General features: G+C 43.6%; 1 protein-coding gene across 30 annotated transcripts in view; it reads right to left on the bottom strand.

Annotated features, from left to right (window-relative positions):
- The window catches only part of NCAM1 (neural cell adhesion molecule 1), a 314,951-nt gene that overhangs the window by 32,647 nt on the left and 255,091 nt on the right, over positions 1 to 27,213 (bottom strand). For 8 of the 30 annotated variants that reach the window (XM_034933682.3, XM_057299246.2, XM_057299249.2 and 5 more), the window contains 7 exons: positions 23,763 to 23,792; positions 13,289 to 13,439; positions 12,730 to 12,914; positions 12,270 to 12,366; positions 11,767 to 11,937; positions 10,015 to 10,146; positions 8,864 to 8,878 (listed from right to left, as the gene is read on the bottom strand). In XM_034933682.3, the coding sequence (XP_034789573.1) occupies positions 8,864 to 8,878; positions 10,015 to 10,146; positions 11,767 to 11,937; positions 12,270 to 12,366; positions 12,730 to 12,914; positions 13,289 to 13,439; positions 23,763 to 23,792 (781 nt within the window). The remainder of the gene's footprint in view (positions 1 to 8,863; positions 8,879 to 10,014; positions 10,147 to 11,766; positions 11,938 to 12,269; positions 12,367 to 12,729; positions 12,915 to 13,288; positions 13,440 to 23,762; positions 23,793 to 27,213) is intronic. The other 22 variants (XM_057299245.2, XM_057299243.2, XM_057299248.2 and 19 more) reach the window with 3 other exon arrangements.

Raw genomic sequence — 27,213 nt, 5'->3', positions numbered from 1 at the left:
GCAGTGGCATGAAGATAGCTCACTCCAGCCTTGACCTCCAGGGCTCAAGCAATCTTTCTGCCTCAGCCTCCTGAATGGCTGGGACTGCAGGCATGTGCCACTATACCCAGCTAATTTTTCTATTTTTTGTAGAGATGGGGGTTTCGCCCTGTTGGCCCTGCTGGGCTCAAGTGATCCTTCCACCTCAGCCTCCCAAAGTGCTGGGATTATAGGCTTGAGCCACGGCACCCAACCTGTTGTGGTTAAAGTTATATCTTTAGAATTGTGGTTGCACTGATAAGACATAAATTTGAGATTTACAATGAAAAAAAAAAAACACTTTTCTTAAGCATTCCTTTTGGTCCTATGTTGTGACTGAGTGATCTCGACTTGTTAAAAGGCATTTTGGGTTTCTGACCTTAAATTTAAGAGGCCAGGGAAAGTTTTGGCCATTGCCAATTGAGGCTGAGGGAGAAGGGCAAAGAAGGGAGATGAAGACACCTTTCTGTGTAAAGAACACCGCTGGTTAAAAATAACCTGAGAGAAATGCTTTAACCAGGCTACCTCTTCGCTTGCCACCGTGAGCTGACAGAATGTGTGCTTCTTTCTTATTGTCTGGCATTACACAGATTCAGGCACCTTCCTACCAAAGGGGCCTTGCAGGGATTATATACAACTAAGCAATTGCTCCTTTGGTTTTATTTAGAATACCTTTATTCCCTCATAATTATAAATGGGTCCACACACACACACACACACACACACACACACACACACAGAAGCAAAACTGGGAGATATGTATTTTCAACCCCACTGATGGATTGATGATCGATGGATATTCACATGCTGATAGCTACTCTGCTATTAGTTCCACTGCAATTCACATGTGCCACATTTCATCTTACTAGTGAGAAATATGTTCATGCTAAACTCAGGCTGCTGCCCAATTGTGAGCATCTTTCCTTTATCTCAGTATCCACTGGGACCTACAATTTGGGTCAGTAGTCAAGTGGTTCAAAATAAAATGACTCAAACTTTCTTCCCTTTGGATGTCATAACTAAGCATTTTGTCTGTGGGCAGAAATGTCTGATGTTTAAAAATTAAAGACATGTCAGGGGAGAGACACCTAATTCCTTCTTCAGGCAAAATCTGGAACCAAGATTGTGTTTCACTAACAGAGAGCACCAACCTACAGTGAGCCACCTGAAATATGACACAGTTGTACAAATACATTATATAGCTTTCTCCTACTGTGCCTGGACACACATTGCACCAGGCTGAAAAAGGACAGAAGTGACACTGTAGAATAAGAAAAGGGGCTGTTAGCTGCATTCCTTTTCCAAATGTAAAAAAACCCCCTCATAATCTGAATTAAACCCATGCGAGCACAGCCTGTTGTCACCGGCTCTGCTCTGCTGACAAAATGAAACCTCAAAAGCATCAGGAATTAAAATTCATCGCAGCACACACACGGAGGGAACACCAAGAAAGCAGACCCTTAGCTGTGTTCTGCAGTAGAAAAAAAAAGAACCATTTCATGCAACACACAGAACCAGGAAACTCTTTTCTTCTCTGTTCAATTATGTATTGGAAAGCTTGGCCCGGGGAGCTGGAGTTATACTTTGCATACCTGCTTTCTGCCTTCTTGTTCTGCTTGATGGGATGTATGCCATTTTTTTCTGTGCAACCAGAAATATTATAAAATCTAAAACTCCCACACAGCTTTGATGCTTGAACACTATGAACATGCATGCATACTCATATGGATTCTTCAGGGGATTCAGGTCATCCACACACATCTTACTTCATTAGAGCATTATAAAGACCAGCTTGGAACATGTTACAGCAGTGATTCTGTGCAATGTTTTCTACGGTGAAAAAAGAGGATACAGTCTGGCTCTTGACTCTATTGTCAAGAGATAAATTCCAGCACTTTCATCTGGACTCTCAACCCAGGGGGAGCCTGGATTAGGCTTTTTCTGCCCATCATTTTTCTAGCACTGAGGCGGGAGCCTGAAAGGAGACAGCAGGAAGGAGCTCTCTCCTTCCCCTGTGCTCTGCGTACGGGGAGACAAAGCCGGACATGCTGTCAGGAAGCAGCGGCTCCTTCCTTCTCGGCATCACCCTCTCCCTTTCCTCAAGCAGCCATTTTCTCCTATTCCTTCCCTCGCTCTCAGTCTTTTTGCTACTGCTAAATTAACACGCGCATGAGCGTGTGTATTTCAGAAGGAGGGACAGCAAAGCGAAAGCCGGGAAGGAGATGCTGTTCTTTTGTGTCCTTAGCGTTTGCCTAATCCTTGGCTATTTTTAACTAGAGAGTCGATTTGGAAAGGCCTCCTCATGCACGGAGTATTCTTCCAATAATCAACCCCGTTCTTTTGCTGATGCTTGGTTTGCTCTCTTGGCCAAGCAGACGGCATGCTTAGGAAACCACACCAGGCTAGGAGCCTTCATGCATTCACAACTGTTGCTTTTAATAAAAGGGAAAACAACAGGCAGCGCTGTAATCTAGAAGTCGGCTCTACAACAAGCGATCAGAGGTCTGGCCGAGAGCAACTCAGCCCTGTACTCACTAGCTGGTTCTGTGGTTGCAAGGGCAGGAAGAGGCCAAGTTGCTATGGAAACATGACAGACAGAAAAGGCACAGAAAGGTGAAGGAGAGAATGGAGATAAATTAAACTCATAGCTATATATGTATATATACATGGGTGAGTATATATTATACATATGTAGGCATCATTATAAAGATGGTGAAGGAGGTATTCTCTCTCTTTTCTACCAATATTAATATATATATTATTTATTATTTTGAGATGGAGTCTTGCTCTGTCACCAGGCTGGAGTGCAATGGTGCGATCTTGTCTCATTACAACCTCCATCTCCTGGGTTCAAACAATTCTCCTGCCTCAGCCTCCCAAGTAACTGGGATTACAGGCACATGCCACCACGCCTGGCTAATTTTTGTATTTTTAGTAGAGACAAGGTTGCCCAGACTGGTCTTGAACTCCTGGCCTCAAGCAATCCACCCGCCTGGCCCTCTCAAAGTGCTGGGATTACAGGCCTGAGCCACCATGCTGGGCCTTAATATACATATTTAAAAGACTCTTAATATACATATTTAAAAGAGATGATCAGAGATTTTGCTGACAAATGACTTTCATGCAGCAAGAGATAACATAACTCTCATTTATTCTTACTATTAATTCCAGCTGCTAAATTCTGAGCAGTATGTTTTGTGTTCTTCACATTTAATCTTTAATTTTCACAAACACTGAAAAGGTAAGTGGAATCCATCCTTCACCTTAGAGGTAAGAAATCTGAGATTTGGGGAGGCTTAGCGACTTATCCTAGGTTATGGAGCTTCAGGTGGAAGAAGTGGAGCTGTGATTTGAACCCAGGTCTGTCTACTTCCAAAGCCTGAACTCCGTCTGCTACAGGACGGTGCCTGGAAAAGCACTGCATGGGATGGTGGGCATGCTTCTGAGTCAACAGATGGTGACAGAGGGCTTCTGAGCTTGAGGCTTGAGTCACCTCCTGAGTCTGAGTCCAAACCACAGGGGCTTCTGATATATCAAGGAGAATAAAGCCAGCCAGGCGGCACCACCCTGCCTGCCCATTTGCTGCTGTCTGCCACTCTGGGCAGATGCTGGCATTACATCCTGTGTCTTACTGAGCTGTGGTCTTACTTTGCTATTCCTCCCTGGAAAGCTAGGTTCAACACTCCAAACAGTGGCAGGCCTGGAGCCCCTTCTACTCCTGCACATTCAGGCACACAGAAGGACAGGATAGCAACATTAATTAGATCAGAAATGAGCAAGGCTTAGCCAGGATGATGAAATCTGAGAGCGACCAGCTGACATTACTGCTGGCTTGGTGGTAATGATCCCATGTGGGTAAAGCAGAGCATGATAAACATGAAAATGTTTGTGATTTTCTTTAGGGTGGCGGGACATGGGTGACTACTCATCCTATTTTACAGAGGAGATAAACAAGGCTCACTTGTGAAGGGTTAAATGATTTGCCTAAGCGCCTACTGCCAGGCACATCTGCCAGACACTGCCAGACACTGTTTATTTTCCCACAAATATTTACAAGAAAAGTATGCATTTATGGATAAAGCGAAAGCTACAGGCCTCCCTATCTAATTTCAATGTCTGTATCCAACTGTGCCAATTAAAATGAAGGGTAAAAACAAAACATTCCAACACATTTTCTATGACCGTGCAGAGGAGACATTTTTCTTGGTCAATTCCTTTGGCTTCTCCAAATACGAGCTTTGATCCAGCCCACTCAGAATCCTGAGGACAGGGCTGGCCCCAGGGCGGCCGCCTTGGGGATCCTGCCTGCAGGGTTTTCTATCCAGAGCAATGCTTTTCCCTCGCCTCTCCTTCAGGGAAGGCTGCCCCTCATGGATCTGAGAAGCCCTATGCCTGTTTCTCTTCTCAACTGCTCCTCTAAAACCCGACGCTGCTTTCCGCCAACTGAGTTGAATTATCACCTGGTGAAGGAGATAACATTAGGCAAAACAAACTGTGGCTGGTGGAAAGTGACCTGCAGAGAGATGGATGAAGAAAATGATACTCACTATCTGGTGGAGACAATGGAACAGGGGTAGACGAGCTAGCAGATGCTGCTGAAGAAAGAAAAATGAAGGTGGGGAAAAAAGATCATTGAGGCACACAGATACTGAATGAAAAAAAAATGGAAGCAACAACCCTGGGGCATCAGTATGAGGAGCTGAAGTGAGCTAAAGTGGGAAGAACAACACCGTGTGTGAACAGCTGGCCAGGGCACTAGCGAGGAGCAGGGCTCTCTCTAACGTCAAACCTTGAGACTGTGCGCCTGCCAAACCCTGCAGTTCAGGTAAAGTCTGGGCCAGGAACAGCTGCACAAGCCTCAAACCTTGACTGAAAACAAATATCCAGTTCAGCAGGACCAGCTGTCTCCATAGGACGAGAGGTATAGGAGGAAAAGGAATCTGGACCTCAGTTTAAGGTGAACCAGTGAAGGAGAAAATAGACACTGGCTTTTCATGTTACACATCTATATATGTGTTTCTATATAGGTATATATTTCCACATATGACTTTATTTATAGCAAAACCTATATGCCTCACTCATTTCAACATCTGAATGAATGAGAGAAATGGCTCTCCTACCTAATGTGTACTACTGTATGAAGTCATGATCCTTTATCATACAGATGATGCTGCAACCACTGCTGCCTTCCAAAACTCCCCTACAGAATGTGGTTATTTGGAGGCTGCTACGTAAGAGCCATGCAAATAATGTTCAGGATTATTCTCACTCATCCAGGGAATAGAAATGATGAAGAGACTGGGACTGAAATTCTAGCCAGTCTTCTGTGTAGAGGATGGTTAGTTGTGCATCTGAGATACTGGGACACTGAATGGATCTTTGGTTTTTCATTGGCAAATATTTGGAAGTAGTCCCATCAGCAGTCACAAAACAAAGTCTCCTTCGAGAGCTAGATGAAAATTTGGAAAAACCTCAGTGTATCTCTGCCATTGCCTTAATATCTAATACTCATGGTTTTGTCTTCCTTTACCTTCCACATGAGGGCATCTCATTAAACCATGAGTACAGTGTCACTGGAATCAAAGCAACAAAGAATCGTAACTCATCATTATTGGATGGTCTGGTTAATTCAGGTCTCCTTCCCTCTCTTTTCTTTGTTTAGCTTGAATTGTTTGCATAGTTATACTTGCAATGTGCCACCTGGGGGACAACATATGAAAACAAAAATCTCAAGATGCCTCTTTTAAAAAGTAGAGACTCATTCATAATCTCTATATTCAAAAAGAAATAATCTATTTTGCTTCATGGTACAGAAGCAAATTAAGAGGTAATGTTTGGGCAATGAAATTATGAAGGTGGGTAGCTCAGTCATGGAGGGGAAGATTCATAGCTAGTTGTAAGGAGTCTGACACAAGCAGCCCGTCTCAAGGCAATCAGAGGTTTTGAGCTTTCCTCCTGAGTGTCTTGATGGCATGCAGACATTTGGCTTAAAAAATACATGAAATAGGCACATTCTCACAGGTTAGAGTTTTATTTGTTGGTCTGGGGTCACAGCTTCCTCATTACCTTCATGCACATTCATGAACTACACACAAAGGAACCTCCAAACAGGTAAGCCATGCTTACTAACTGGCAGCTTGAAAACAGGAGTCCATTAAGTGTTTGTGGCTTTTACTAGCTCCCCCTGCTTATCCCTGCTCTGATATATCCATGTCCCTAAACATGGAAAGGTCTATTAAAGAACCAAGAAAGCAACCCCATTATTGAGACATCTCAACGAACTTCAAGCAATGAGTCAGTGCCAAATGCGCTGGTCTCACCTGACACCTGGCAGCCCAGGAGTCCGGCAGCAACACCTGCCTGTGCAGCACACTGGCCTCTGCTGACTCTGTGCCTTCTCTTCCTTGGGGCTTGGGGTATAACCAGGGCACAACTCCAGTGGTAGGAGATCCTGCTGTGCATCTGCATCCCAACAGTATTACAGGACAGGGGTGCAGTGTCAGTGGTGCCATAAGCTGGCATCAGAAACCAATGCCACTGGTTCTTGGGCTCAGTGCAAGCACACAGCTAAACTGGTGGTTGGTTCTGTCTACCTAAGTTCAGACAACCTTTGTGTCTTCCAAGAAATGAGAGTAAGAATTCAGAGAAGGTCCTTCCTAAGGCTCGTCCTCAGTTCCTAGCAGCAAAAGGGTGGGTTTGTCATAGCAGTTGTAACTGCTGGCAGCATCCTCCCAATGATATCTGTTTTCAGGATGGGTCTAGGGGCAGCAGGATACTCTGTGGGCTAAGTCCTCACTTCAGCAACTCTGGGAAGGTTATCAGGGCACAAAGAAAGACCATAATAAGTTATCTTTGGTGATAATATGATGTTCCCATATGTTCACCGCCTCATCCTGCTAAAGTTCTTGCAAAAGGCGTGCTCAACTCTAAGAATATGCCATGGTTCTACTTATCTAAAAGAAGTTTGCCTTTTGATTCTTCAGACCTTAACTTTATTAAATGATTGAGAAAAACTGAGTTTTTATACCACTAACAATGCCTGTTGTTGTGTACCATTCATGACCTACTTGGAATGCAGAGATGACACCATCCTTTTCCAAAGGGCTTCTTGGAGTCGTGGTTACTTAACCATTTTGATACTATCAGACAATAAACAACAAGGTCTGGAGACCTCTTTTTTGTAGTTAAAAATCTAAATTTTAATTTAAAATTAAAATTTCATTAAAAATTTCATTTTTAACATTGACTTTAAAAATGTAGCTTCTGAGATATATATATATATATATATATATATATATATATATAGTCTCACCTTTGCAAGAACTGAGCTGGCAACGAATGAAAACCACCGCGGCCTTTGAAGTCCAAGACCCAGTTACTCTGATTCAGTACTCAAACTCCAGTTACTGGTTAGAAACTCAGAGGGGGGCCTCATCCCAGCCTTCCTCTCTTTAATGTAACTAAGCCAGCATTCATTTACTGATCAAATCCAGACCAGAGGAAACCTGGAGACTCAGTTGAACCACAAGTTAAAGATCAGGGGAAGATCCAGAAGGAAGGTTCCCTCATGCCCAGAGTGGCTCCTCTCGAACTTGCTTAGGGCATAGTTGCACACCCAGAGCAGGTACCTGTCAGTCCGGCCTGATGGCTCCATCCCCCAACTCTGATGCTTTCGAGAGCTGGTTCATCCCGGCACCAACTCTGCTGAGGTAGGACATTTGGCACTTGCTCAAAATCTCAGAATACCTACATGTAGCTACTTAGTTTTTGCTGTTGCTGCAATATTTCTGAATAATGTTAAAAAGATAAGCTTCCTTGGGTACCTTTCAGGAGCTGGGAGCCTTTTTATGAAAAGACTGTACAGCTTCCTGAATACCTTTTTTTCTGTGTCTGCCTGGGTAACACCTCCCTCCGCTATTCTGGTTCAGCCTAGGAAGAACCAAATCTCAGGAGAAGGGAAGTTTAGGGGCATTTCTGCAGGCTAATTGGGTCAAACCACAGTTCATCTCTCTGTTACCCTTGTTCCCTGTGTCCTCTATGTACAGCTTACATGATGAAGTGGTGTCCTTCCAGTGGGGAATCTCCCCTTCCCTAGCATGCATGGCAGAAGAGTTCCTACATTAGCTGGTTAGTCTTCCCCAAATGAGGAGATGCACACTGCAAGTAACTACATGCTAAAGAACAGAGCTGACCGGAACTAGAGATTTAACTCTGCAACAGCTGCCTGTGGGACATGCCCATGGCTCAGAACCAAAGTTCATGCTACGTTTTGACTATGGCAGCTGCTGCAGGAGCCTCCCTGGCCAGTCCTCCTATTCCCCTCCAGCTACCAAGCTGACAGACAAGAAGCAAGGAAGCAACTGAGCTCAATTCCTTTATCTCCTAAAAGCAAATATGAAAATCCTTTCAGGTTCTTTTTCCTTTCAAGGTGTTTTGAATAGTGGCCTGGTGGGGCTGTGGTCACTTTCCCGGCATCCTGGCTGAAGGTGAGGCGGGGCTATAGTGTGTTATTCAGGGCCCATCTGCAGACTTCCATCATGCTTGGCTCAGCAAACACCATCTTTGCCATGGGGTAATCATCACACACAAAAATTAATAAATAAGCACAATTTCCAAAGACACAGAAGTTGCATGCTCTAAAACAGGAAGAGTGTTAGCCTCTTGGAGTAACCTACAGACGTTAACAACAGCACAACTAGACTAAGGTCAGTGTGGTTAGGGCCCAGACAATATCATCTACTTCAGCCTCTAGGGGACAAAAAAGGGACCAGAACTAAATTAAGAACTAGAACTAGCAGATGTTAACGCTATGGAAACAGGTAATGAGGTATGAAGAGGCACTTACGTGGAGGAGGGCTATCTGCATTTCCCATGGATGGAACACAGACGAAAAGAAAAGACAAGAGACAGACCCAAGAAAAAAAAAATAAGATGTAAAAGAAATGAATAGAATCCGCAGAGCACATGGAGCTGGAAACTCAAATTATCAAATTACTTCAAATCCAGAGAAAGAAGCCACTCCTGTAGAAGGAAGATGAGACAGGCTTTCCTATTTCTGGGAAGAGGTAAGGGTAGTGGGTCCCTTTGCAGGCCCCTGGCTTCAAAAAGAAGGAAGCAAAGGATTCTCCCAGGTGCATTTTAAATCCAGGGGTCAGAGAGCCCAGGGAACTCTGTGAACACTCAGAAATTTAGTTCTACGGTATCTTCTTTAGCTGGGTGGACTCAGGAGCTTCCCAGGGTAGTATCTTTGTCTGCAAAAGGGTATGACAGGAGCAGGGCTTGCCCACAGCCTGGCTGCTGGTGGGAAGGGAGGGCAAAGTGGGATAGGCGTAGTTTAAAGAAAGAGGGAATGGCAGAGGAAAACCTAGAGATACATCCCTGAGTGGAATCAGGGGGAAGCAATTCTCTTGAAAGAGGCCGTGAGGAATGCTCTTGCTATGGGAGGGAGAGGAGCAGAAAAGGCCAAGGCCAGGGCTACCTCTTCCCCTTGGCTTTGCTGGGTTTCTGCTGCTGCTCACATATTCTATAGCAGTTTCCATTTGTCTCTGACTTAATACCTCTGCTGCATCAAAGATCCCACAATGCATTATGTGAACTGTCACCATCTTTACCCTCTTCCTGCAAGTCACAGGGTGCTTAGGGCTTCTGTGGCCTGTCAAAAAGCAACTTTCCCAGATCCTTTGACAACTCACTCCTGGTTTTCTCCCCACTTCCTTTAATAATGTGTTGGTGCCTTCCCCTTCACTGTTATTCTAACAAGCTGGACCGGCTACTAGGACAGTGTCCCCAACCCCTTGGAGAAAGAGAGAATGAAGGGACTGTTTGTTAGCTGTCACTGAGAACCAGAGAACTAGGAGGTGGGGCCTCCAGGAGCAGAGGGATCTGAAAGACAAAAAGCTGTGGTCTGAACAATGACATGGGCCAGCTCAGGGTTCCCCACTGCCCCCAGGGAGAAGAAGGTGGGCTGGGAAAAGGTGGGCAGCTGGCTTTACTTACGGACTGGCTGCGTCTTGAACTCGGAGGCCGCGCTGATCTCACCCAGCCCTTTGCCATTGAGTGCCGCCAGCCTTACGGCATACGTTGTTTCGGGCTTCAGGCCCACGATGGTGACGATGCCCTCCATGCTGGCTGTTATAATATGGGAAGGATGACAAAAGAGTCTATTGTTAAAATGGTGCAGCCGCTCTGAAAAACAGTAGGGAGGGTCCTGAAAAAATTAACTGTAGATTTATCATTTGGTCCAGCAATTTTATTTCTGGGCATATGCATAGAATTGAAAGTCGGGACCAAACAGATACAGATACCTGGCTATCCATGTTCACAGCAGTATCATTCACAATAGCCAAAAGGCAACCCAAATGACCATTGACTGATGAATGGATACATGAAATGTGGCATAGACATACAATGGAATGTTATTCCACCTTAAACAGGAAGGAAATTCTGACACATGCTACAACATGGATGAACCTTGAAGATATTATGCTAAGTGAAATAAAATAAGCTAGCCACAAAAGGACAAATGCCATATGAGTCCACTTATGTGAGGTACTTAGAATAGCCAACTACATAGAGACAGAAAGAATGGTGGTTGCCAGGGGCTGGGGGGAGGTAGTGAATGAAGAGTTAGTGTTTAATGGGTACAGAGTTTCAGTTTGGGATGATAAGAAGTTCTGGAGATGGATGGTGGTGATGGTTACGACTTAATGCCACTGAATTTTACACTTAAAAATGATGGAATGTAAAATGTATGTTATGTATATTTTATAATAAAAATAACTAGAATTGATCTTTAAAAAAAAAAAAAAGTCTGGTGGACAGATAGTGACATGAGATCAACCTGCCACAAAATTGGTATGAGATTTCAGAGGGAAGTTAGGAAGGCAAAGTGATTGCTTTCTTCTGGCTCCAATCCTGATTACCCAGCAGCTCCTCTTGGCCCCCTGGCTCCCCCGAGAAGCTGAAGAAGTGATGGAAGCTTTCTGGCAGAACTAATTCTGAGTGAAACTGCACTGGACTATGTCTCTGAATGGCTGTGATACTGATATCCCAGCCTACTCCCAATTCCACTCGAATTACCACATACGAGACCAGGATTAAAAATTTGTACAGAAACAAAACATACTTCACTGAGTTATTCCAATTAAATCCAAAAAGGGGAGTCCAACATAAGCACACACTATCCTCAGATGATCTGGGCTCAGAATCTTCACACTGCAGTAATCCAAGGGTCAGTCTTTTAATCTTTAGCTTGGAAAGCTAGCACAGGACTGATTTAAGGGCAGACTTGTCCTGCTGGCTGTGCTTATTTGGTTACTATCACAATTACAAGACAGCCAGTCCCTGAGTACAGATATCCAAGCAGGACTGGCTGGGTGTCGGCAGAGAACCTGCAGCACAGGTAACTCAAATGTGCAGAGTAGGATGGATTGGACTCATCTGGCCATGCTCAGAACCTATGCGCTAGACTCATCTGGCTGCGCTCAGAACCTACGCAAGGTTCCTGCCTGGAATGTGGTACAGATGCCTTCATCCATCCTGGACGGGTCATGAGAACCAGGCTCTGAAGCACAGAGCATGGGTTGGGGTGGCAATAGGGGCAACAACTCTACAGGCAGATATGACTTTGACCTAATTCTGGAGGTGCAGTTCCTGATTCTGTAGGAACATGCCCAGGATGGCAGGTGGGGACATCTGAGTACTGAGGCACTCATGATCCCAATGGAAACACCAACTCGCCCAACTCACCTTCCTTGGCATCATACCACTTGGAATGCCATACTTCTTCACCCACTGCTCTCCACTCAGCTTTGTATTTGAGGATGGGCACCCCACCTGTGGCCTCTGGTTCATCAAACTGCACCTGGGCTGTGCTGGAGTATGGCTCCACCTGGTCGATGGATGGTGAAGAGGGGGTGTCTGTGGGGAGGACACATATGGAGACTCAGGTGAGCCCAGTTTGGCCCAAGACCATTAACTCTCAGTCACAAGGCACATCTCTGTCATTTCTGCTCACTCTTGGGAATCCTGTCACTGTATCCTGTCCTCCTGGCCCATCTCACCAGATGCTTCTCCCCCAACATGCCCCATGCACTGATCCAATGGCTCCCAGCTTCCCAACCCTCTGGCTTTGCTGACCCTGGCCCTTTCTTCTTCCCAATATCCTGGAATCACTCAAGTACACAAATTGGGCTGGCAGGGTTAGGTGGGGGGTTGTGGCAGCTGCTCTCAGGTGAGTAAGGGACACTCACCTGCTTGAACAAGGATGAATTCCAAGGACTCCTGCCCAATGCGGTTCACTGCAGTACAGTTGTAGTTCCCAAAATCATTCTCAGAGTCCGGGGTCACCTTTAGAAGGAAGAAGCTATTGGGTTACAAGTGTCCTATGGGATGGTCACAGACTCAGATCTTTATTTACTGAATTAAGTTAGTAAAAAACAGAACTAGTAAAGTATAAATCATTAGCTCCAGCCCAGCCTTAAACAAGAGAAAAGAATAGCAGAGGGGCTCATGGGAGAGGCACATTCAGGGAGGGGACTGGTAGAGTGGGCGAAGGGGAGCTGAAAAGAGGCTCAGTGTCTTCTCTAGCCCATGCCTTCCCTGCTCAGGATGTGCCAGAGAAGCAGGAGAGAGGACTTGAGCTGCATTTTGGAGCCCACCTAGAGTCAAACTGTGCTTTCTCTGCTCTGTCCCACCCTCATCCTGACTCACCTCCAGATAGCTGGCAGAGGGGGTGTTGTAGATCTTGATATTGCTGTAATTGGAGCTTGGCAGCAGCTGGCCATCCCGAAACCATGAGATCGTGGCACTGGGATAGGCAAATACCTCGCAGGTGATGTTCACCTGGTTCCCCTCCCAAGTGTACACAGCCACAGGGCCCTGTAGCTTTGGGGCATCTGCAATAAATAACAATGACTGTCAGGATGACTGCCATGATCATGAAGCCCCCATATCCTGTCTCCTGGCACTGGGAAGGCAGGTGTGCTCCAAAGCAGAGCCAGCGCCTGGTATAGTAGAGGTCAGGGTCATTCTAGAATTCCTGTGCACAGCATGGGAAGAAGACTCAAGGGCACAGCAGGCTTGTAAGAAGCCTGGAGATGGTGTGTAGGGGGTGGCTTGGGAACAGAGCTCTGAAATGGCCCAGGGCCAGCTGCAGGGAACGTAAGCAGAACACACAGGGTGCACATAGGTCTTTGTTGCTGTTTTCCTCTCTCATCCTGACCCTGCCTTGCCCCTCCCTCCCCCAGGTCCTTCCCCATTTATTCCTTACATTGCACTTCAAGGTACATGGACTGGGAGTCCTGGCCGATGGTGTTGCTGGCGGTGCAGATGTACTCTCCGGCATCAGTGTACTGGATGCTCTTCAGGGTCAGCGACGACACACGGGCATGGCTACGCACCACCATGTGCCCATCCAGAGTCTGCCGGGGGTGGGGGGGAAGGGAGCGTGTCAGAGCCCGAGGCACTGTGGAGGGCAACAATGCTATGGCAGGATGGGGGCTGGGAGACTAGGCCGTCACTTGTCTGTGACCCGTCTCACTTCCTCTCTCCTCTCTGTGTCAATGGCTTTCTTACTTTAGGTACCATCTAATGGGGGAGGCAATGGGAAGCAGCATGAGAACCTGGGAGTATCCGAAACAGAAAATGAGACTCAGTTATGTCAGGCAGCCTGATCTAAGTACCAAGATTGGTTTGGGGCTAGGTCCCCCAAGATGACTTTGTTTGGGATGTCTAAAATGGAAGCAAAGCCTCCAGCCAGCAGATATTGCAGCAGCAGCAGCAGCAGCCCGACCTCATGAGATCCTGGGAAACCTGCACTGCCAGCCTGTCCTTTCTGTCTGCCCACTTGCCAGTTCCATGGTGCATGTACCTGTAGCAGGACATTCCAAGTGCCCAACATAAGAAATTATTAAAGAAATCCTTATTTCTGCAGATGCCTCTTTCCTGGATGCTTAAAAGTGAAATAATCACATGTAAAAACAAGCCAAACAACTCAAAGATCAGGAGCCATTGCACTGGAAGTGAGAGTAACTGGGTTCTCTCTCCAGGGACAATGGCACAGAGAGTCCTAGGCAGGTCTGGGATCCTTGACACCTTGGCCACCACCATTTTATAGTCCTTGATACAGCAATGGGCTTCCTAAATCTCTGGAATTATAATGATTGGTCAAAAAGAGAATAAGCACATAGTCCTTAGGCAATGGATACTGGAGTATTTCCAAGGGGATTTCCCCTTGACATTCTAAGTAAAATGGTTGCTGGCCCAGGAATAGTCTAGGCGTGTGGCTTAACTTCAGATCCTCAAGAAAGTTAGTGATCTGGAGAAAGGGTCTTGTTCTGGGTAGGCTGGGCCCTCTTGTCTCCAGTATATGATGTTCTGTAGGGATGGACAGGAGGTTATATTCTGCACCTGGCATCTGCCATCCCATGCGTTGGGTCTTTAAAGAATGACAGAACAATTGGCTTCAGGTTCTTTGGATATGCTGGTTTGGGGCCCTGAAGCCCAGAATTGCAATGTCATACAGCAGCCAGATTAGGAAGCTCACAAGCAAGGCATCACTAGCCTTGTTCAGCAGTCTCAGCAGATTTACCAATGAGAAGTCCCTTGGACCATCACTGACAGATCTAGTCTATTCCAGTCATCTGAGCCCCAATGCATTTCATGTCTGGAAGCTAAAAAACAACTCTAGCAAGAAGACAGAAGAGTCAAGCAAAGTCATGGCTGCCCATTTCTGCAAGTGCCATTCCTCCCTGGGATGAGTTCTCTGATCCTCTGCTTTGACCTATAAATCTGGGATGCTGGTTGGTTGAAAGATGCATCCCAGGAGATGCCACACATTAATGAGAGATGACAACAAACAGGTGTGGAGCACTTCACTAGAAAGCCTTGTGACACCCAGTTTGTTGGAGATACTAGATTTTTGAGGGCTGACAGTGCTGATACATTCCAGGGCTATTTTCTTTTCTTTTTCTTTTTTTTTTTAAATTATACTTTAAGTTTTAGGGTACATGTGCACAACGTGCAGGTTTGTTACATACGTATACATGTGCCATGTTGGTGTGCTGCACCCATTAACTCGTCATTTACATTAGGTATATCTGCTAATGCTATCCCTCCCCGCTCCCCCCACCCCACAACAGGCCCCGGTGTGTGATGCTCCCGTTTCTGTGTCCAAGTGTTCTCATTGTTCAATTCCCACCTATGAGTGAGAACATGCGGTGTTTGGTTTTTTGTCCTTGGGATAGTTTGCTGAGAACAATGGTTTCCAGCTTCATCCATGTCCCTACAAAGGACATGAACTCATCCTTTTTTATGGCTGCATAGTATTCCATGGTGTATATGTGCCACATTTTCTTAATCCAGTCTATCATTGTTGGACATTTGGGTTGGTTCCAAGTCTTTGCTATTGTGAATAGTGCTGCAATAAACACACATGTGCATGTGTCTTTATAGCAGCATGATTTATACTCCTTTGGGTATATACCCAGTAATGGGATGGCTGGGTCAAATGGTATTTCTAGTTCTAGATCCCTGAGGAATCGCCACACTGACTTCCACAATGGTTGAACTAGTTTACAGTCCCACCAACAGTGTAAAAGTGTTCCAATTTCTCCACATCCTCTCCAGCACCTGTTGTTTCCTGACTTTTTAATGATCGCCATTCTAACTGGTATGAGATAGTATGGCATTGCGGTTTTGATTTGCATTTCTCTGATGGCCAGTGATGATGAGCATTTTTTCATGTGTCTTTTGGCTGCATAAATGTCTTCTTTTGAGAAGTGTCTGTTCATATCCTTTGCCCACTTTTTGATGGGGTTGTTTGATTTTTTCTTGTAAATTTGTTTGAGTTCTTTGTAGATTCTGGATATTAGCCCTTTGTCTGATAAGTAGATTGCAAAAATTTTCTCCCATTCTGTAGGTTGCCTGTTCACTCTGATGGTAGTTTCTTTGGCTGTGCAGAAGCTCTTTAGTTTAATTATATCCCATTTGTCAATTTTGGCTTTTGTTGCCATTGCTTTTGGTGTTTTAGACATGAAGTCCTTGCCCATGCCTATGTCCTGAATGGTATTGCCTAGGTTTTCTTCTAGGGTTTTTATGGTTTTAGGTCTAACATTTAAGTCTTTAATCCATCTTGAATTAATTTTTGTATAAGGTGTAAGGAAGGGGTCCAGTTTCAGCTTTCTACATATGGCTAGCCAGTTTTCCCAGCACCATTTATTAAATAGGGAATCCTTTCCCCATTGCTTGTTTTTCTCAGGTTTGTCAAAGATCAGATAGTTGTAGATGTGTGGCATTATTTCTGAGGGCTCTGTTCTGTTCCATTGGTCTGTATCTCTGTTTTGGTACCAGTACCATGCTGTTTTGGTTACTGTAGTCTTGTAGTATAGTTTGAAATCAGGTAGCGTGATGCCTCCAGCTTTGTTCTTTTGGCTTAGGATTGACTTGGCGATGCGGGCTGTTTTTTGGTTCCATATGAACTTTAAAGTAGTTTTTTTCCAATTCTGTGAAGAAAGTCATTGGTAGCTTGATGGGGATGGCATTGAATCTATAAATTACCTTGGGCAGTATGGCCATTTTCACTATATTGATTCTTCCTACCCATGAGCATGGAATGTTCTTCCATTTGTTTGTATCCTCTTTTATTTCCTTGAGCAGTGGTTTGTAGTTTTCCTTGAAGAGGTCCTTCACATCCCTTGTAAGTTGGATTCCCAGGTATTTTATTCTCTTTGAAGCAATTGTGAATGGGAGTTCACTCATGATTTGGCTCTCTGTTTGTCTGTTATTGGTGTATAAGAATGCTTGTGATTTTTGCACATTGATTTTGTATCCTGAGACTTTGCTGAAGTTGCTTATCAGCTTAAGGAGATTTTGGGCTGAGATGATGGGGTCTTCTAGATACACAATCATGTCATCTGCAAACAGGGATAATTTGACTTCCTCTTTTCCTACTTGAATAACCTTTATTTCCTTCTCTTGCCTGATTGCCCTGGCCAGAATTTCCAACACTATGTTGAATAGGAGTAGTGAGAGAGGGCATCCCTGTCTTATGCCAGTTTTCAAAGGGAATGCTTCCAGTTTTTGCCCATTCAGTATGATATTGGCTGTGGGTTTGTCATAAATAGCTCCCATTATTCTGAGATATGTCCCATCAGTACCAATTTATTGAGAGTTTTTAGCATGAAGCGTTGTTGAATTTTATCAAAGGCCTTTTCTGCATCTGTTGAGATAATCATGTGGTTTTTGTCTTTGGTTCTGTTTATATGCTGGATTATGTTTATTGATTTGCATATGTTGAACCAGCCTTGCATCCCTGGGATGAAGCCCACTTGATCATGGTGGATAAGCTTTTTGATGTGTTTGCTGGATTCGGTTTGCCAGTATTTTATTGATGATTTTTGCATCGATGTTCATCAGGGATATTGGTCTAAAATTCTCTTTTTCTGTTGTGTCTCTGCCAGGCTTTGGTATCAGGATGATGCTGGCCTCATAAAATGAGTTAGAGAAGATTCCGTCTTTTTCTATTGATTGGAATAGTTTCAGAAGGAATGGTACCAGCTCCTCCTTGTACCTCTGGTAGAATTTGGCTGTGAATCTGTCTGGTCCTGGACTTTTTTTGGTTGGTAAGCTATTAATTATTGCCTCAATTTCAGAGCCTGTTATTGGTCTATTCAGAGATTCAACTTCTTCCTGGTTTAGTCTTGGGAGGGTGTATGTGTCCAGGAATTTATCCATTTCTTCTACATTTTCTAGTTTATTTGCATAGAGGTGTTTATAGTGTTCTCTGATGGTAGTTTGTATTTCTGTGGGATCAGTGGTAATATCCCCTTTATCATTTTTTATTGCATTTATTTGATTCTTCTCTCTTTTCTTCTTTATTAGTCTTGCTAGTGGTCTATCAATGTTGTTGATCTTTTTAAAAAAACCAGCTCCTGGATTCACTGATTTTTTGAAGGGTTTTTTGTGTCTCTGTCTCCTTCAGTTCTGCTCTGATCTTAGTTATTTCTTGCCTTCCGCTAGCTTTTGAATGTGTTTGCTCTTGCTTCTCTAGTTCTTTTAATTGTGGTGTTAGGGTGTCAATTTTAGATCTTTCCTGCTTTCTCTTGTGGGCATTTAGTGCTATAAATTTCCCTCTACACACTGCTTTAAATGTCTCCCAGAGATTCTGGTATGTTGTATCTTTGTTCTTGTTGGTTTCAAAGAACATCTTTATTTCTGCCTTCATTTCGTTATGTACCCAGTAGTCATTCAGGAGCAGGTTGTTCAGTTTCCATGTAGTTGAGCGGTTTTGAGTGAGTTTCTTAATCTTGAGTTCTAGTTGGATTGCACTGTGGTCTGAGAGACAGTTTGTTATCATTTCTGTTCTTTTACATTTGCTGAGGAGTGCTTTACTTCCAACTATGTGGTCAATTTTGGAACAAGTGCGGTGTGGTGCTGAGAAGAATGTATATTTTGTTGATTTGGGGTGGAAAGTTCTGTAGATGTCTATTAGCTCCACTTGGTGCAGGGCTGAGTTCAATTCCTGGATATCCTTGTTAACTTTCTGTCTCGTGGATCTGTCTAATGTTGACAGTGGGTGTTAAAGTCTCCCATTATTACTGTGTGGGAGTCTAAGTCTCTTTGTAGGCCTCTACGGACTTCCTTTATGAATCTGGGCGCTCCTGTACTGGGTGCATATATATTTAGGTTAGCTACCTCTTCTTGTTGAATTGATCCCTTTACCATTATGTAATGGCCTTCTTTGTCTCTTTTGATCTTTGTTGGTTTAAAGTCTGTTTTATCAGAGACTAGGATTGCAACCCCTGCCTTGTTTTGTTTTCCATTTGCTTGGTAGATCTTCCTCCATCCTTTTATTTTGAGCCTGTGTGTCTCTGCACGTGAGATGGGTTTCCTGAATACAGCACACTGATGGGTCTTGACTCTTTATCCAATTTGCCAGTCTGTGTCTTTTAATTGGAGTATTTAGCCCATTTACATTTAAGGTTTATATTGTTATGTGTGAATTTGATCCTGTCATTATGATGTTAGCTGGTTATTTTGCTCGTTAGTTGATGCAGTTTCTTCCTAGCCTTGATGGTCTTTACGATTTGGCATGTTTTTGCAGTGGCTGGTACCAGTTGTTCCTTTCCATGTTTAGTGCTTCCTTCAGGAGCTCTTGTAGGGCAGGCCTGGTGGTGACAAAATCTCTCAGCATTTGCTTGTCTGTAAAGGATTTTATTTCTCCTTCACTTATGAGGCTTAGTTTGGCTGGATATGAAATTCTGGGTTGAAAATTCTTTTCTTTAAGAATGTTGAATATTGGCCCCCACTCTCTTCTGGCTTGTAGAATTTCTGCCGAGCGATCAGCTATTAGTCTGATGGGCTTCCCTTTGTGGGTAACCCGACCTTTGTCTCTGGCTGCCCTTAACATTTTTTCCTTCATTTCCACTTTGGTGAATCTGACAATTAAGTGTCTTGGAGTTGTTCTTCTCAAGGAGTACCTTTGTGGACTTCTCTGTATTTCCTGAATTTGAATGTTGGCCTGCCTTGCTGGATTGGGGAAGTTCTCCTGCATAATTTCCTGCAGAGTGTTTTCCAACTTGGTTCCATTCTCCCTGTCACTTTCAGGTACACCAATCAGACGTAGATTTGGTCTTTTCATATAGTCCCATATTTCTTGGCGGGTTTGTTTGTTTCTTTTTATTCTTTTTTCTCTAAACTTCTCTTCTCACTTCATTTCATTCATTTGATCTTCCATCAAGATACCCTTTCTTCCAGTTGATCAAATTGGTTAGTGAGGCTTGTGCATTCATCATGTAGTTCTCGTGCCGTGGTTTTCAGCTCCATCAGGTCCTTTAAGGACTTCTCTGTATTAGTTATTCTAGTTAGCCATTTGTCTAATCTTTTTTCAAGGTTTTTGACTTCTTTGCCATGGGTTCGAACTTCCTCCTTTAGCTTGGAGAAGTTTGATCGTCTGAAGCCTTCGTTTCTCAACTCGTCAAAGTCATTCTCCATCCAGCTTTGTTCCGCTGCTGGTGAGGAGCTGCGTTCCTTTGGAGAAGGAGAGGTTCTCTGATTTTTAGAATTTTCAGTTTTTCTGTTCTGTTTTTTCCCCATCTTTGTGGTTTTATCTACCTTTGGTCTTTGATGATGGTGACATGCAGATGGGGTTTTGGTGTGGATGTCCTTTCTGTTTGTTAGTTTTCCTTCTAACAGTCAGGACCCTCAGCTGCAGGTCTGTTGGAGTTTGCCGGAGCTCCACTCCAGACCCTGTTTGCCTGGGTATCAGCAGCGGAGGCTGCAGAACAGCGAATATTGGTGAACAGCAAATGCTGCTGTCTGATCGTTCCTCTGGAAATTTTGTCTCAGAGGGGTACCCAGCTGTGTGAGGTGTCAGTCTGCCCCTACTGGGGGGTGCCTCCCAGTTAGGCTACTCGGGGGTCAGGGACCCACTTGAGGAGGCAGTCTGTCCGTTCTCAGATCTCAAGCTGCATGCTGGGAGAACCACTGCTGTCTTCCAATCTGTCAGACAGGGACATTTAAGTCTGCAGAGGTTTCTGCTGTCTTTTGTTTGGCTATGCCCTGCCACCAGAGGTGGAGTCTACAAGAGGCAGGCAGGCCTCCTTGAGCTGTGGTGGGCTCCACCCAGTTCGAGCTTCCTGGCTGCTTTGTTTACCTACTGAAGTCTCAGCAATGGCAGGTGCCCCTCCCCCAGCCTTGCTGCCGCCTTGCAGTTTGATCTCAGACTGCTGTGCTAGCAATGAGCGAGGCTCCGTGGGCGTAGGACCCTCTGAGCCATGCGCGGGATATAATCTCCTGGTGTGCCGTTTGCTAAGACCATCGGAAAAGTGTAGTATTAGGGTGGGAATGACCCGATTTTCCAGATGCTGTCTGTCACCCCTTTCCTTGGCTAGAAAAGGGAATTCCCTGACCCCTTGCGCTTCCCAGGTGAGATGATGCCTCGCCCTGCTTCAGCTCACGCTCGGTGCGCTGCACCCACTGTCCTGAACCCACTGTCCGACAGTCCCCAGTGAGATGAACCCGGTACCTCAGTTGGAAATGCAGAAATCATCCATCTTCTGCGTCGTTCATGCTGGGAGCTGTAGACTGGAGCTGTTCCTATTCGGCCATCTTGGAACCGCCCCTACCTCCAGGGCTATTTTCATACATCATACACAAGTCTTTACCCGTGAGCCTAGACTAGTGGCCTCGAGAGCATGGGGCCATCCCTGCAGGTATCTCTAAAGAGCTGTACTGACCTGCTTGTCACTCCTACTTGTCCAAAACAAAGCAGGACTGCAGGCAGAGGGAACTTAAGGACAACCCCTGGCCTTTCTGGTGATCTCTGTGATATCAACCAGCAACTGAACTAAAATTCTTTGTGACACAGACCAGACTTGTCCTGGGGCCACCACACACAAACTTGGAAATTGAACCATACTCTTCCGGAAGTCAAGAGAACATTTCCATAAGGAAGAGATGTTGTAACAAAAGAGGCAGAGAAATGAATGTACGCAAGAACAGGACCTTAACGACAACAAAGCAGGGGATATTCCAAGTCTTTACTCAGAATAGTCTAGAAAATGGTTGAAGGGAAGCTTAGAAAACAGTTGCGTGGACAGCCATACTTTTTTTCTTTTAATTCCTATCTAGTTTCTTTCAGGAAATTTCTCCATGTGGAAATTTCTCCCGTTTAATGATGTCCACAGACCAGCCTTCTAAAGAGAATTCTTATTTTGCAGTAGGCTCACTACAGATTTGATGATGGAATTATCTGCCAGATGCCCAGTTCTCCCTTTGAGGATACACAGATAGACTCCAGTGTCATTAGACTATCTTCCCCTGAAATGCTTTTACTATGGCTCCTGCACAACTTCAGGGTGTGCCACCTACCAGCCATCCAGACAAAAAGTCATGCTGACCACCCAGGCTGCAGCAGAAGGAGATGAGCTCTGGGCAAGTAGGAAAAGATATTGATGGCAAGAAAACTCCTTTTTTCCCCAAAAGTATGAAGGGTAATGATAATTATTCTTCTCATCAAAATGTTTTTGTCTCCCTCTTTCCAGGTAAAAGTGCTAACGCTTTTAGAACTTACAAAAGGAAATTGGCCATAACCCGAGCCTTCTTTTGCACTCATCTGGACTTATGGTCTTCATCTCCAAATGAGACAAACAGGAGAGAATGGAACTTCTGAGCCCTAGGGGCAGCATTCACTTGAAAGTCAATTACGTCCAAAGTAAGACACTCATGATAAGGACACTTCTGAAAAACAGAGTGAGGTGTCTGCTTTCATGGGAGTAAACCTATTACTTCCACTTACAATAATAATTCTCTTAACATCTCCTTAATGCTCCCTGATAAATCTCAGCTCCTCCTCAACCAGCTCTAAATGAGAATGACAAGGAAAGTTGTATGAGGCCAAGCAGAATGAGATCTGTAGCTGCTTAAGAGTGGCTGATAATTAACCCTTCTCTCTCTTCCCCAATCCCAGTGGGTCCATGACTTTTGGACAATAAAGCACCCAACCTGTGACAGCACTAAGTGATTCCTGTGTCACAGGCGGGAAGCCTCTCAGTGAGGCTGTGCACTTAACAGTCATCCCAATGACAGGGAGGACAGTCTTATACACAGGAAGTTTATAATGAACTGAATTTGACAATGGCAGCCTGTTCATGTGCAGAAACTAAGATCAGTGCCTGGGGACAGGCAGTCAACTTTTAAATATTAAACAGCATATAAATATGTATAGCCTTGACCTGAACACATGAGTTATATGTTCTGAATAATTATCATTTCTGAAAGACTAAGAGGACAGATTTACCAAATTAAAATACAGAATCTATAGGATCATGATGTTCTGCATTTATAGCATTACACGATCAAAGCCCCATCTGGATAAAAGGCAAAGGCAACTTTAAAAAAGTCCTTAGAGATTAGATCCTTGAATCTCATCTGAAGTCCACTGGTTTCATTTTCACTATATGTCACTTCATATAAATCGGGTAAAAAATTATATGCATGATCATAAGTAGGGTCTTGAGATGTGGCAATCAAAGTCTAAAGATTAATACTTAACTTCAGTTTTCAAACTAAGTCCCACGTTATCCAAACTGAAGCAATGAGTCAGAGAAATTTCAAAGGCTAAATGCTACTGACTTTAAAAAACATAAAACCATTTGTACCACATCATTCTAATCTCATAAATTTAATGCTCTATAAAAGTAACAGAGATATGTTTAGCAATTTGGGAAAACCAACAAGAGATGTCATTTGCATTGCTTTTGAGATGAAACGTGACGTGATAATTTACCAAGACTGATCATTATAAAATAAGTGAGCAACAAGATGAGTTGAGCTGGAAAGGAAAGGGAGGAGTGGGTTTTTAGATCACTAACTCTGTGACTTTATGGTCCAGAGCCACATCAACCATGTGAGTCAAAAAACTTTCACCATTTCAAAATGCCTGGCCTGGGAATTGGGAGCAATTTATTTCTATCGGTGTAATTACCTGGATGTGATTTTACCAGCACCAGCAAGAGAATAAGATCCAGTTTTAGGAAATAATATGGATTTGTTCATCCACTCCCAACACAGCTTGCTTGCTCATCCTAAAATGATACTATTGCTAAGTAATGTCTACCACTATCGACCTATTCTTTAACTAAATTACTAATTAGTTTAGCATGTCTGGTTATTAAACTGCAATGGTGAGTTAAACTGTAATGCTTTCAAAACTAAAGACTGGCTAGTGGTCAGGTAAGCTATACCTCTTGCTTCTCTGGTCGAGTCCACGAAGCCTGGAGAAAACAAGATATAAAACACAACAAGAAAGCAGTAAAATTTTACAACATGTTGCTTTAGAGAATGTATCACACTGCATTCCGTGCACATGCAGCTTTTCTTTAATTCAGAACTTTTTCCAAGGCCCACTTTCAATGGTGTGTTTATTACACAATTTAATTTAGGATTTAGCTTATGTCCAGCTTTTTTTCCCCCTTAGGCACATTAAAATGTATAATTCAAAAGGTTCAGGCTTTCCTAATCTTTGGTATATCTAGATATGAATACCAGTAGGACCAGACTGCTCTTGTTCCAAAATACCTTAAATATTGCTCATAGTATTTGGTGACATGACTAGTTCTAACCACATTATCTAGAGACACTTAAGAGAGTAGGTCTCCTCTGGCCAGGTGCGGTTGCTCATGCCTGTAATCCCAGTACTTTGGGAGGCCGAGGCAGGCAGATCACGAGGTCAGGAGATTGAGACCATCCTGGACAACACGGTGAAACCCCATCTCTACTAAAAAAAATACACAAAATTAGTTGGGTGTGGTGGCAGGTGCCTGTAGTCCCAGCTATTCGGGAGGCTGGGGCAGGAGAATGGCATGAACCCGGAAGGCAGAGCTTGCAGTGAGCGAGATCACACCACTGCACTCCAGCCTGGGCAACAGAGTGAGACTCTGTCTCAAAAAAAAAAAAAAAAAAAAAAAAAGAGAGAGAATAGGTCTCCTCCTTTGGATTTTATAAGGCAGCTTATCATAGATATACTAATGCCATTTAATGCTCATGCATTTTATAACTCTTTGCATGCATTCTGTTAAAATCAAATTTTTATTGCCAAAAAGGAACAAAGCAAGGAGCAGAGAGGTACACTAGGAATGAGAAGTATGAAGTCCTTGAGACCAGGAGTTAGGAAGCTTTGAGGATACTAAATGGAAGTGGTTGAGGGAGGGCTCCAGTCCTTAACAGCAGAGAATGCACAGATGGTATGTAGACTCCAGCATGTACCATCTCCATCAAACATGGCATTCCATTCACAAGTTGGCATTTGCAAGCCAACCCAGGGACACAGAGGTTAGAGGGATTTTCCACCCACATCTAGATTTTGTTATTTCTCCAGCACTTGGGAATCTATTCTCCTTACAGTTTATCTGTTTTTCATACTAGGATTCAAAGACATGATAGCTGCATTGTTGTTTTTATTACCTGGCAAGACTGCCTGATTGTCTCTGATGTTCAGATGGAAAAAGGATAGAAAAGATGCCAGAATCATAGCAACGCAACCCAGGGAATGCAAATAAGTTAGCAAACATTTAGTAAGAGTCCACTAAATGCAAGGAACTTTTGTGAGAAATGAGATGGAAATATCGAGTTATGTCACATGACGTGGGAATGAAGAAGAAGGTGAGAACAGAGGAACATGCAGAGACCAAAGTAACGGTGGGCCAACACGTCAAATGTGCTTGCCAATTCCACATCACTTAGAAGCTTGTCGGTTACATGCCAGGGCTGCAGGAATCAAGATCTTTCTTTTGAGAGACTCTATCACATTGAGTTGTATGTTTTTTCAAATCTGATTATTCTTGTGTCTCTCCCAAATCACTATGGTTCTGTGGCTTTTAGAATAAGTAGTTGCTAGTAACACAAAGCTTCCAGTAACATAACCTTCTACTTTTGTGCCTGGTGGAAAGATAGGAAATATCTCGGCCCTAACAATTTGGTGAATGTGTGACCCACATTAGGACAACCTGATATGCAAATGTACACACTTATGAAATAAATCAGAGTATGATTAGTAATCCTCCAAAAATTGTTCTAGGTTGTTTTGATATTCATATTTTATTGTCTTACACACAAGTCTGCAGGAACACATATATAAAATAAAGTGAAGCATTTCTATAATTTTCTTAGGTATTCCATTATTCATGTGCCCACACGCTGGATAAACCAGACTGATTGCTCAATGCAGTCATCTTTTCCAGTGTTTAAAAGCGGGCCCTGGGTTTGTACTGAATGAGGAATTTTTTTCTTGTGAAAAGGAAACTCCAGCTTCCAAAGAATCCAGAACTTCAAAAGTTCTCTCTTACTTGTGGGATATTCTGTCGGCCTAAGATTCAAGGTTCACAGAATGCTTTTCATTTTTCCTATCTCTTCTGATCTCAATTCTTCACTGCTATCCTTTCCTTAATAAGGCTTCATAGGCCTTTGTCAGTCATTTCAAAGGCATAGAGATGTTCAAAGAGGCATATGATGGATTTTTTCTGCCAGGGATAGAGTATGTAAATCATCATCCACGGGTCTCAGTCAGTAAGTAAATGAAACCTGGAATTTAGCACTGCTCACTCAAACACCTGGCAATATTTAAAAGGAATCTGGGCAGGATGAGTAATGAAATAACATGGAAGCAGAAGCTTTCTGAGGTATCACAATGACTTTCATACAGATGATCAAATTGACCCATTATGATGGTCAATTTTTTTGGTCAATGTAATAGTAACTACTAGGAAATGCATCAACTTTTGGACAGCTGATCTACCTTAATGATGTCGATGATCCAAACAATTAGGTACCCTAGCTATTATCAGTTGTTGAGCTAAACCAACTCAACTAGCTGAAGCTTAACAGATTGGTAATGGTCATTCTCAAATGAGTAACTAGACTCAATACAGAGACATGATCAAAGGTAGAGTGTGACATTCACGCTCATTGTACTTGTTTTTGCTTATCTCCCCCCTTCTTTTATAATGAACAAGAACATTGGTATTCTATTATAAAGTCAATAACTATATGTCTATGGTTGAATGCCTTTTTTCCACCTCTTCCCTTAAGAAGACTAATACTAGACTAAACTCAGCAGTGAAGCAAAACACAAAACTGCTTTAACTTGCTAATTTTTAACTTAACTAACTTTGTTAAAGGAATCATTGAATCTTCCACTAAAGTCATACAAACCATGAGAGAGCACTGTGGCACCGTGGCATCGAGTGGCCTACCTTCTGAGCCACCGAGCCAGAAGGAAGCCATTGTGGCAGTCTAAGGGCTTTGTACTTGACCTTGTTCTAGTCAACATTTCTATCAGTGACTTGGACAAAGATATTGCAAATAAGTGTTCATACAAGGTTGGAAGCAACAGCTAATACAAATGTTAGATGATGACTGCATTGGGAAGGCTACTGGACTGCCTGCTCTTGGGCTCTATGCTTAGGCTGGGATCTCCACTGACTACTCTACTACTTTACTTTTAATTTACACATGGGTTGAAGTGCCCTGGACACACAGACTTCTAAGGTGAATTTCTAATGAAAGTCAGTCCTGACTGGTTAGAAAGATGGACTCAAACAGTCATTCTCAAGCCACAGGGTGTTTGTATGTGTCATATTTTTAGTAACAATTAGAGGTGGCTACTGGCATTTAACAGGAAGGGGACTAGAGATGCTA

The sequence above is a fragment of the Pan paniscus genome, chromosome 9 (genome assembly GCF_029289425.2).
Source record: "Pan paniscus chromosome 9, NHGRI_mPanPan1-v2.0_pri, whole genome shotgun sequence".
Classification (NCBI taxonomy): domain Eukaryota; kingdom Metazoa; phylum Chordata; class Mammalia; order Primates; family Hominidae; genus Pan; species Pan paniscus.
The sequence above is the reverse complement of the archived record's forward strand: the minus strand, read 5'-3'. Positions and strand labels throughout refer to the sequence as shown.